The sequence below is a fragment of the Orycteropus afer genome, unplaced genomic scaffold (genome assembly GCF_000298275.1).
Source record: "Orycteropus afer afer isolate SDZICR_OR568_19922 unplaced genomic scaffold, OryAfe1.0 scaffold00569, whole genome shotgun sequence".
Taxonomy (NCBI): domain Eukaryota; kingdom Metazoa; phylum Chordata; class Mammalia; order Tubulidentata; family Orycteropodidae; genus Orycteropus; species Orycteropus afer.
Window position 1 is genome coordinate 733,606 of NW_006922156.1, and position 12,560 is coordinate 746,165.

At 45.8% G+C, this 12,560-nt stretch overlaps 1 protein-coding gene across 1 annotated transcript in view; it reads left to right on the forward strand.

Annotated features, from left to right (window-relative positions):
- The window catches only part of KANK1 (KN motif and ankyrin repeat domains 1), a 42,457-nt gene extending 31,842 nt beyond the window's left edge, over positions 1-10,615 (forward strand). The window contains exons 7-11 of the mRNA XM_007955982.2: positions 3,965-4,184; positions 5,969-6,111; positions 6,412-6,612; positions 8,751-8,849; positions 10,553-10,615. Coding sequence (XP_007954173.1) covers positions 3,965-4,184; positions 5,969-6,111; positions 6,412-6,612; positions 8,751-8,849; positions 10,553-10,615 — 726 coding nt within the window. The remainder of the gene's footprint in view (positions 1-3,964; positions 4,185-5,968; positions 6,112-6,411; positions 6,613-8,750; positions 8,850-10,552) is intronic.
- Positions 10,616-12,560: the final 1,945 nt, after the last annotated feature.

The window sequence follows — 12,560 nt, forward strand, 5'->3', positions numbered from 1 at the left end:
CACTTTCAGCAAGCAAAGTTGTATCGTCTGCATATCTCAGGTTGTTAATGATTCTTCCTCCAATCCTGATACCACGTTTTTCTTCATATAGTCCGGCTTCTCGGATTATTTGCTCAGCATATAGATTGATCTTCTATATGGTGGGATGGTAAAATGGTACAACCACTATGGAAAGTAGTATGGTGCTTCCTCAAAAGCTAGAAACAGAAGTACCTTATAATCCAGCAATCCCATTCCTAGGTATATATCCTAGGATATAACAGCAATGACATGAATGCAAATGAACATCTGTGTACCTATGTTCACTGCAACATTATTCACGATAGCAAAAAGACGGAAACAGCCTCAGTGCCCATCAGCGGATGAATGGAGAAACAAACTGTGGTACCCATGTACAACAGGATACTACACAACCATGAAAAATACAGAAGTCTGTGAAACATAACATGGATGAATCTGGAGGAGATTATGCTGAGTGAAAAAGCCAGCTGCAAAAAGACAAATACTGTGTGGTCCCACTGTTATAAAAAGTCAAGAATAGACACACAGAAAGCAAACTTTGTTGATGATTACCAGGGATGAGATAGAGATGGAAGAGGAGTCAACTTTCTAGATAATAGCTACTTAGTAATTTTGGTGATGGGAAAGGCAGTCCCCAATTGGGTTGGAGTCAGTATGATTTACCCATAGTAAATAAAGACACTAAGAAGTATGTGGGGCAAAGGGACAATTTTGGTAAATGCTATAACATATACAATTTGCAACAACAGTAAAAACCAAGAAATATGTGTATGGTTACATAGGTAGATAGGGATGTGTATAACTACAGAAAGGCATATATGAGTAAATGCACATGCATATATGGGAGTATCTGTAGGCATGTGTATATACAGCTTTGTGTATACTGCATGTATATCCACATACATAACAAACCTCACAGAGGCATAGTTATGGAGGCTTCCTAGACATGTCCAGACAACTCATGGGATTAGTTTACTTGGTTAGAAGGCTTGGGACCCTAGTCTTAGAGGACAGCTTAGTCAATTGGCAAAATAACATAGTTGACCTAGGTAATAATTCTACATCCTAGTTTGGTCAGAAACATGTGGGGCCTTAAAAGCTTGCAAGTAGCTATCTAGTAAGATACAACTATTGGTTTCTACTTGTATGGAGCAAAAGAAAATGAAATCAAGGGCTCATAGAAAAAACTAGTCCACTTGACTGGTAGCCCACACAAACCAGAGCCTTTTCTAACCTGAGACCAGAAGAAATAAATGGTGCCCAGCTACCACTATCATCTGTTCTGACAAGGTACACAGCAGAAAGTCCCAGATAAAACGGGAAAAAAATGTAAAACTCAAATTCCTAGAAGAGCCAAGACCTACTGTACTAAGAGAGACTAGAGGAACCCCTGAAACTGTCACCCTAAGATACTCTCTGAACTTGAGAATTGAAGCTGTTTCTGAAGGTAACCTTTCAGTCAAGTAATAGATTGGCTTATATAAAAAAGATTATAGACATGAGTGAGCACAGTGCCACAGCCATGTAACCATATCAGATACCAATTATTTAGTAGTTACAGAGAGTCCCTGGGTGGTTCACTCAACTGCTAACCCAAGGGCATTTCGGACCACTCCAAAGTGCCTTGGAAGAAAGGCTTGACAGTCTGCTCTTAAACGGTCATGGTCTTGAAAACCCTTTGGAGCAGTTCTTTTCTGCACACGTGGGGTCGTCGGAGTCAACTCGACAGCAACAGCAAAACCAGCAGAGTTAGGAGACCCGAGGATGTCATTTCCCTTCCCTCCGTGTGATGGCTCCATAGCCAGAGAAACCTTTGTAAGAGTGAGCCAGAGAAAAAAGGAGATAAGTTCTTTCCTGTCCAAGACCTTTCCCATTGAGTACTAACAGGAAGGTAAGGAGATGGACACGCAACAATGTAAACCCACATCTATTGCTATCAGGTCAGTTCTGACTCCTGGAGACCCTATGGGACAGAGTAGAACTGCCCCATAGGGTTTCCAAAGCTGTAATCTTTACAGAAGCACACTGACACATCTTTCTTACATCAAGTGGCTGGCTGGTGGGTTCAAACTGCTGACCTTTTGGTTAACAATAAGACCCTCTCTTAAAGGCTAGCTATGAGTCAGAATCCACTCGATGGTAGTGGTTTTGGTTTGCTTTGATTATATAGATGAGGAAACTGAGACACAGAATAAGCAATTTCCCTGGAGTCATACAGCTCCTAAGTAGCAGAGCCAGAATTTGAACCTAGGTGGTCTTGACTCCAGCCCTGTCACCCTTACACAGCACTTCATGTCTCTTTTTTTTTTGGCTTTTCAACTCTTTTTTTTTATTTTTTTTTTATTAGGATTTGGGTGAAGATTTACAGAGTAAATGCACTTTTCATACAGCAGTTCACATATACTTTGTCTCATGTCATTGACCAAAATTTACAATGCAGCAGCTCTCCTCCCACTTCCTCCCCATAGTTACCTCCTCCCAGTGTCCATCCCTTCATACTCTTCGAGAGGCCCATTGTCTGCCAACCCTGTATATGATCTTGGATACACTCTCCATTTAGACATACATAATTGTTTAGCTTGTTCACCCATCTATCCGTCCCTATACCCATGTTTGCTTTCATTAACAACTCAGTATTGTATTTACAAAGGGGTTCATATTTGTTGTTTGTACTGCCCATGTAACTCTCTCTGTCTTTCTCATCCTCAATGCTGCCATATTGGTCACTCACATTTGGTACATTGCCCTTCTCTTCACCCAAATCAATATTTATCTCTATCTATCTAACAGCATTCCCTCCCCTTCCCTCCCACCCCTGGTAACCAACAAAGAAAATGTCCTCCAATATATAAACATTTCCTTAACTTTTACTTCATGTCTCTTTTGAAGAAGTTAGAATATACGTGTGTAGTCCCTGGGTGATGCAAAGGGTTAACATGCTTGGCTGCTAACCAAAAGGTTGGCAGTTCGAGTCCATCCAGAGGTGCCTCAGAAGAAATTCCTGGCAACTGGGTTCTGAAAAATCAGCCGTGGATAGTCCTACAGAGGACAGTTCTACTCTGACCTGCCTGGAGTCACCATGAGTCAGTCGGCTCCACGGTACATGGTTACTGTTACTCCATCCTTGCTGACCTGGAGTTGCTGCTGCTCAAGTTCAGTTAGGAGCCCTGCTGGCGCAGTGGTTAAATGCTCAGGTACTAACCGAAAGGTTGACACTTCAAAACCATCAGCAGTTCAGTGGAAGAAAGACCTGGTAATCTGCTCCAGTAAAGATTACAGTCTGTGGAGCAGTTCTGCTCTGGCATGTGGGCTTGCTATGAGTCAGAATTGACTTGACAGCAACAGGTTTGGTTTTATTTTCATGTTAAGAGAAAGGAGCCTTGATGGTGCATTCGGTAAGCACTCAGCTGCTAACCAAAGGGTCAGCACTGCAAATCCACCAACAGCTCCACAAAAGAAAAACCTGTCAGTGGCACCTGTAAACATTACAGCCTAGGAAACCCTATGGGGCAGTTCTTCTCTGTCCTATAGGGTCTCTCTGAGTCAGAATTGCTGATTTTATTCTCATGTTAACAGAACGAAAGGAGTCCTGGTGGCACAGTAGTTAATCACTCAAACTGAAAGGTCGGCAGTTCAAACTCATCTGGCAGCTCTGTGAGAGAAAGATGTGGCAGTCTGCTCCCATAGAGATTATAGCCTAGGAAACCTATGGGGCAGTTCTGTGTCACTGTCAGTCAGAACTGACTCAGTGGGCCCCAGCAACACAAAGTACATGTAGTTTAAGACAGATGGGCTGTCTCAGCTTCTCTGAGGGTCCTGGGTTTCATTCATTGTTCTGAAAGCAAATTCTAACTGCAGATATTTTGACTATACAAGGCCTGGCTCCTTGAGCTGTAAGGAGTCTATATATAGATGGCTGATGGTGCGGTGTTGTTTTTGGCAGCGCTTCTGTCTGAACACCCTCCAGCATGAGTGGTTCCGCATATCCAGTCAGAAGTCAGCTGTGCCAGCCATGGTGGGGGACTACATCGCCGCCTTCGAGGCCATCTCCCCTGACGTCCTCCGTCACATCATCAACATGGCCGATGGCAACGGCAACACAGCCCTGCACTACAGCGTGTCACACTCCAACTTCGAGATAGTGAAGCTGCTCTTGGACGCAGGTACGTGGCCACCAAGTTCCTGCTCAGCTGCCCTTGGGTTGGGATTCACCCAAAGAAGCCAGTTGATCCATCTTGAAGTCTGTGTGTGTGTGTGTGTGTGTGTGTGTGTTAAAAATAAAATAAAATAAATTGCCAATATTGAGAATTGAAACAGTCTTACAAGAATCCAGATTTCTGGCTACTGTTATAAAATCAGGGTATCTGGTAAAACTAGGACTGGCTTCTCTAACGTAGTTGACTGAAGCCAAATGGGTTGCCAGCTTGTGCACTGAGAGCGGTGTGGCTTTTCCCTGAATCTGCCCCACGTGTCCTCTTTTGGGTTGCTAGCCTGGGTCCTGTGTTACCAGCTGTCCTCTGTTTGAGGCGGGGCCTGGCCTCAGTCAATCTCTGCAGGGAGCAGACCACATCAAAGTCTTTTCGTGGCCATTGTACAGCTGCATTGCAAAGTGGGTTCTCAGTCATGGTGGGAGGCTGACACTTCAACAGAACTGGGTTGGCGTGGAGATCAGGGTTTGGGGATCTTCACACTGCAGTTCAGCTGCTTTGGGGCAAGGTATCCCTGTTGGTGAACTTGACTCATGTACCCTCCTGAGTGGAATCACACAGGAGGGGCTGACAGCTCACAGGGGCAGAGACACAGGTCTCAGGTGTTTGGGCCACTCATGTCGTCCTTGCTCTGTGATTGCTTTGCATAGTTGCGAGGTTAGTCAAGGTGGGGGTAGAGCAAAGCCACCATAACAGGTTTTGGTAGAATTACCACCATTCCCTCCACAATATGCTATGTTACTAGGAACTTAGCATAGAACTCACCTCTGTCGAGCTATGTAACAAGAAGAGTGGAAACTTTTGTCTCAAAACGGGACTTGCCATCCCAGAATATAGCCAATGGATGTATTAAATGTGCAGTGAGGGAGTGGTCCATGGAAGGGTACCTGGAGGCGTTCTGTTTAAATGGAACTGCCCAATGGGAAAGTTGGGATAAACTCTCCAAATCACACTTGTTTTGTTTTGTTTTATCATGTGCAGTAAAATATACTCATACCCATTGTCATTGAGTTGATTCTGACTCATTGTGACCCTGTAGGATAGGGAACTGCCCCATGGAATTTCCAAGGCTGTCCTTTTTACAGAAGCACACTGCCACATCTTTCTTCCATAGGGCAGCTGGGGGCTTCAAACCACCATTTTCGGTTAGCAGATGAGTGAACTGCCGTGCCATCAGGGCTCCTTGAACTTAAAATCTGCTGTGTCAGCCTTTTTTAAGTGTACTGATCAGTGGCTTTGATTACATTCAATAGCATTGTGCACTTATCACTACTATTTACTTCCAAAATTTCCTCCTCACCCCAAACAGGCTTCTGTTGCTTCAGGTTTGAAGAAATAGGGAAAAAAGAAAAAAAATTCCCACCTCTCCCATTTCCATCCGAATCTCTCTGATTTTTACACGTCACTGGGCTCTTCTAGACGCCGTACCTCATGTTCACACCCACAACTGCTGCCACTAGTAGGGGGCTTCTTCTATTGGCAGGTGCCGTTGGGTCAGCTGTGATTCACAGCAACCTTGTGGACAACACCAGAAAACACTGCCCAGTCCCTGTGCCACCTTCACAACTGTTGCCATGTTTGAGCCCATTGTTGCAGCTGCTGTGCCAGTGCATCTCATTGAGGGTCTTCCCTTTTGTCACCGACCCTCTACCAACCATGAAATCCCTCCCCAGGGACTGAGCCCTCCTGATACTATGACTAAAATACGAGAGTCAAAGTCTCGCCGTGTTTCTTTGCAGATGTGTGTAACGTGGACCACCAGAACAAGGCGGGGTACACCCCCATCATGCTTGCAGCACTGGCTGCCGTGGAGGCTGAGAAGGACATGAGAGTCGTGGAAGAACTCTTCGCCTGTGGGGACGTGAACGCCAAAGCCAGCCAGGTCAGCCGGCGTGTGTCTGAGCAGTGGGCAGCAAACAGACTTGATTTTTGTTTGTTTTCTTATTGTGGTAAAAATATATGTAACAAAACGTTCCCAACTTGGTAATTTTTACACACACAGCTCAATGACATTGATTATATCCATCATGCTGTGTGGCCACCACCACTGTTCTTTTGCAAATTGCTCCACTGCCTTTACACGTAATTCCATGTCCCCTCCTCTCCTCCCCTCCCCCAGCACACACCCAGCCCTGCCAGGCCTCTCTGTGTTCTTTGATGTCACTGTCATTTCTCTGCATAGGCAGGACAGACTGCTCTCATGCTGGCGGTCAGTCATGGGCGCATAGACATGGTGAAGGGCCTGCTGGCCTGCGGAGCCGATGTCAACATCCAGGATGACGAGGGCTCCACCGCCCTGATGTGCGCCAGCGAGCACGGGCACGTGGAGATCGTGAAGCTGCTGTTGGCCCAGCCTGGCTGCAATGGCCACCTGGAGGACAATGTAAGCCATCACCAGGGGGGCCTCCATGGGAGGAGCACAGGAAGGGGAGCCCTATGACTTCTGTCACCTGTTCTCCTCGTGCATTTGTGGTGTCATCTAGGCCACCCCCATTCACTGTCCAGCTTGGCACAGTGCCTATTGTGTGCACACTAATAATGTTGAAAGCTTTATGTGCCTATAAAGTAAAATGTGCATTGTACCTGCTGTGTGCAAACGAATACTTTCCAGGTAGGACTGTTCTCTGTAAGGTTTTCTGTGGCTGATTTTTCAGAAGGAGATCACCAGGCCTTTCTTCTGAAGCACTCTGGGTGGACTCAAACCCCCAACCTTTCAACAAACAGCTGTAATGAGTATAATGAGTGACACCCAGGGTTGTCATGTGCACATTAGCTAAGCCAATGGCAGAAACATAAATAAGTCTCCCCAAAAAATCCATAAAATGAAGAAGGACATTTGATGGCCATAAACAGGAACCAACAGACTAAAAGGAGGTAAACAGATTTACCATGCAGAATCCAGTTTCCAGCAGGCAACCTCTGAGTAGTGCACTAAGAAGTGAGGCCCAGGTCTCCGTCTCTTGAGGTATCTACATTATTCTTCCCTAGAAGTGGGGCCCATATGTGACTGGAGCCCGTTAGTATTACAGCTAAGCACTTTCCCACCCAATTAAATGAAAGGAGGTGCCCCATGGTGGCCCATTCAAGAGAATAACTTGGGATGTCTCATAAGCTAGGGAATCCAGTCAGCCTGGCTTCCTTTAAGCATGTTTCCCCACTCAGTCTGTTCTGACACACACATCACATTGTCATCACTTATGCCTCCTCCCAGTTCCCAGGCCACACACATACCTTTCCTAGATAGCCCCTTTGACTGGGAAACATTCCAAGGAAAGGGGATACTTCTGGGTGGTTCCCGGCCCAGGGTGATGGCAGGAAGGCTCAGGAACTAGCATTCGGGCAGTAAATGAAGTGTTCAGAGGCCATGGGGCTGGGCTGAGTTGGTGTGTTTCTCCAAGCTTGTGTCTGTAGAGCACAGGCTTGAACCAAGGCTTCCTTTAGCTCATAACACCACAAAGTTAGAAGGCATGCTCCTGTGCACTAAACTTCATATCCCAGGGAGCCCAGACCAACAGGAAGAGCAGCCCAGTGGCAGCTCCTGCTGGCTTAGAGGGCTCAGCAGCTTCCACAGTTTCTGCTCCCCCATGCAGGCAACACAGGTTTGTCTGTACCCATTCCCTTCACTGCCCCCTGAGGGGAGGTAGAACTCCAGCTTCACCTTTCTCCAAGGACAGTGTGTGTGAGAGGTGTGGTTTGTTTGTAGTTTGCTGCTTTTTATTTCTACTCTCCCTCATCAAAGAACAACTCATAGATAAAGTCATACACATTGCCATCGAGTCAATTCCGACACATCCTGAACTTTTAGGACAGAGTAGAACTGCCACCTGGGGTTTTCCAGGCTGCAATCTTTATGGAAGCAGACTACCTCATCTTTCTCCTACGGAGTGGCTAGTGAATTCAAACCGCTGACTGTTCAGTTAACAGCCAACACTTACTGTGCCACCAGGGCTCCTAGGTATAGTCATAAGGAGCCACAGTAACTTCCAGAACTCCAGGCAACCTTAGCTAATTGTCTTCTTTATCCTTAAAAGAATAGGGGTACACCCTGCTTATTTCCAAAGAAAAGCAGCTCCCAGAATTCAGTGTGGGAGGGAAGAACCCCAAGATTCAAACTACACAGACTGTTTCCTGCTGCTAATGACCAAAGGGGAAAAACCAAGACAGCTGCCATGGAGTCATTTCTAACTCACAGTGACCTCACATGTGTCAGAGTAGAACAGTGCTCCACAAGGCTTTCAGTGGAGGACTTTTTGAAAGTAGATCACCAGGTCCTTCTTTTGATGCAACTCTAAGTGAACTCAGACCTCCAGTCTTCAAGTTGGCAGCTGAGCACTTTAACCACTGTCACCACCCAGGGACTCCACCTAGCACTTAGAGATCCACAGAGTTCCCTAAGAACTGAACAGCTGGTTAGATGGACATGTGAAACCTGATCTGCTGCTGGAGAGGATTGGTTTTGTTTACCCTTGGGCTGTCTGGAAGTCTCAGAAACCTACCTTGGCTTTTTCTTTCCACCTTCAGGATGGCAGCACAGCACTTTCCATAGCCCTGGAAGCTGGACACAAGGACATCGCAGTTCTCCTCTATGCCCACGTGAACTTCGCAAAAGCCCAGTCTCCGGTCAGTGTCATGTGTTTGGCCTGTAAATAGGTTAAAGTCCACCAGACAGGCGGGCCCCCTTCCATAGAGAACTGACAGGAGGCATGGGCTTTATGAGGGTATTGAAAATGGAATTTTTAGTCTGGCTGCTTGCCTACCCAAAGGCCAGGGTGTTAAGGGTCAGCCCTGCTTGTCCTTAGCATGGAGATTTTTATTCCCTGCTAAACTGTCCCAGTGGGCACCCTGAGTATGTGATTCCATCTTGCCATGTTCCTTGCATTTCCACCAAAGCATAGAGTGGGTAGCCTCTGTGTGGACATAAACCTTCAACCTTCCAGTTAACAGATGACTGTTTAGCTGGCTCTGGCTCTGTGTTTTGTGACATATATTTTTACCACAATTTGAAAAAAGAAAAGGGTGGAAGCATATCTTTAAATGAAGCAGCATGGCAGGCAAAATGTAAGCTAGGTGATTTGGCACCGTTGCTGGGGGCCAGCCTGTGTGGGGAGAGCCAGGTGCAGTAGAGGACGATCACTGAGGCCCTTCTTGAAACACCTCTTCATCATTGTTGTGGTTTGACCATTATTGAGTGAGGAAAGAGGGCAGGGAATATGTATCACCAAGTCCCTGGCAGTTTTTCCTAAGAATGTGTCATCACAGGCTCACATCTGAATACTCGCTCTTACCGGGAACGTGACTCCCCAGAACCATGGGGTGGGCACTGCCAGTCTACTGCTGCTGGCCCATACTCCCAGAGCTCTCCTATGTCACACAGGACACACCTCCCCAAGACTGCATGGCCAGAGCAGCTGTGGAAGTTGATTCCGACTCATGGTAATCCCATATGTGTAGAACTGCTCCATAGGGTTTTCTTTCTTTCTCTCTTAATCAAAATCAGTTTAATGGTTAGTTACTAGCACTTTCAAAAAACAAACGATATAAATGATCAGATAGCACCGCACTTAACACAAAGCATTTTTCAGTGAAACTTGTTTCAGATGGAGGGTGGTAGAGTACTGACAGTGATATAAAATGTGTTTTGGGGTTTCTTTGGGTTTTTTCCTGCACATTTTATTGTTTTAATTAATTTTGCCTTCTGCTGTCATTGAGAATATTCACAGCAGAACATACACCAACCTAGCAGTTTCTCCATGTACAGTTCAGTGCCATTGATGACATTCATTCTTCAAGTTGTGCAACCATTCTCACCCTTCTTTTCTGAGTTGTTTCTCTTCCATGAACATAAACTTACTGCCCTCTAAGTTTCCTTTCTATCTTATGAGTTGCTTTTGTCAGTTTGGTTCCATATGGATAGACCTTAAAAGAGCTTATCCTTAGCATGGAGATTTTTATTCCCTGCTAAACTGTCCCAGTCTGCTCAAGGCAGACATTCTTTACTAGTTAAGCTCAACTGCTGTTTGGTTTTGAGAGGACTTCAGGGGACATCTTTGATTTAAGGTTTAAAGATTAGATCAGGGCAGTGGTTTGGGGATTTATCACTGGCTCATAGTGTTTTCAGTGGATGGTTTATTGATAAATTGCCAGACTTTTCTTCTGAGGCATCTCTGGATGACCTTGAACCTTCAACCTTTTGATTAGCAGCTGAACACGTTAACCACTTGGACCATCCAGGGCCTCTGAGGTCACTTATTAACCACTCATTTTTCTCCTTCCTTGGACTCTAGGGCACCCCAGACTCATTTTTCTCTTTCCTTGGACTCTAGGGCACCCCTCGGCTTGGAAGGAAGACGTCTCCTGGCCCCACCCACCGAGGCTCCTTTGACTGATTGCATGCACATTGCCCTCCATGGACGTGCCACCATCAAGCCACTCAGTGTTCCTGTTTGCAGTGACACATTCTGAACATATATGTCTTGGACCAGTGCTCAACAGCAAACAGAACACAGAAAGCCACGGGCCACAGGAGCTGGCCAAATGGGGCACCCACCACCCCCGTCAGGCCCACTCCCATCTGTGCGGGATACACTTTAACTCAAGTCTCTATTGCGGTTGAGTCCCTGCTCCGTTATGTACTGGTGTAGGGAATCCTAACCTGACCTGACTGGGCAACTGGTTTACCCTCCCCACCCCTAAGCACCCTGACAAGTGCTGGGTTTGCTTTGCCATTGGGATCTTGGCCTCTTCCACCAATATTTATATTTACTAAATGAGGAGCCATTGGAAATCTCTTCCAAAACTCCATACTAGAAGGATTCTTCTTTTATCTTTACATTTGAAAGAAAGAAAGTTGAGATGACTTTGATCATTGGCAACTTTGGCCCCGGCTGGTGGGTGTCTGGTTTAAAAGAGAAGCCGGAACCCTCAAAAAGTATAAAACTCTCGAAAGGAGCTCTGGGCAGTTGGTTTGCTCTGGGTGGATGTATATAATAGGACATTTTATCTGAAAGGCATCTACAGAAAGGTGACACAAGATTTTCACTTTATTTTCCATAGTAACTAAAGACACGAAAATCTACATGTAACACGAGCATATTTTTATGAATAAGTGCACAACCCCACCTGTTTCAGGGATCCAGGCTGAGTTGTGTTGGAGGAACTGGCTCATATCTGCCTCTGGGGACACTTAGCAGAGCTCTTTGTATTTATGGATGCCTTACTACCTGGTCACAGGTACCTTGATCCTATATGTATTTAAACGTTTGAAGTGCCTTAGACTCTTGCCATATTTTCAAAATAAAATTTCATTAAGCTCTTTTCCCTGGAGCCCTGCTTCATCTCTGACAGCAGGCTGCCCCGATCCCATTGACTTGCAGCGGCGGCAACAAATGCAGATGGATGGACGGTGGTGGCAAGCAGGAGCAGTCTCCTGCTCTCAGGTGCTGGCGTGGGTGGCGTCTTCAGAGAACATTCCCTGCTTGCCACTGCATTACTTGTTACTCAGATGGCGTGACATGGGGCTGGAATTTAGGACTTTGCTAGGAAAAGAGCTCCTCAGGTTCCCTGAGGACGCTTCTCAATCAACACAAGTCCTTGATTCAAATTTTAGGCACCACTGCTGGGTGATGGTTTGAAACCTACAGTGTTGAGAAGGAAGAGGTGAAGCAGACAGACCCTTGATCTCAGTAGCTATTTTGAAGTCTTGTAAAAAAAAAAAATAAAGGAATGATGGAAAATTTTAGGAACAGATAAGGGTGATGGTTGAACAACATAATGAATGTAAAGCCACTGATGTGTGGTGAGGTTAGTTGTTAGGTGCCGTTGGGTCGACCCTGTGTACAACAGAATAAAACACTGCCCAGTCCTGTGCCAGCCTCACAGTCCTTGCTATACCTGAGCCCATCGTTATAGCCACTGTGTCAATCCATCTTGTTGAGGGCCTTTCCCTTTTTTGCTGACCTTCTACTTTACCAAGCATGATATCCTTCTCCAAGGAGTGGTCCCTTCTGACAACATGACCAAAGGAGGCAAGATAAAGTCTAGCCGTTCCCCAAGGAGAATTCTGGCTGCACTTCGGACAGATTTGTTCATTCTTCTGGCAGTCCATGGTGTTTTCAGTATTCTTTGCCAACACCACAACTCAAAAGCATCAATTCTTCTTCAGTCGTCCTTATTCATTGTCCAGCTTTCACAGGCATATGAAGCTATTGAAAACACCATGGCTTGGGTTAGGCACACCTTAGTCTTCAGAGGCATCTTTGCTCTTCACTTTAAAGCAGTCTTTTGCAGTAGATTTGCCCATTGCAATATGGTATCTGATTTCTTTTTTTTTTT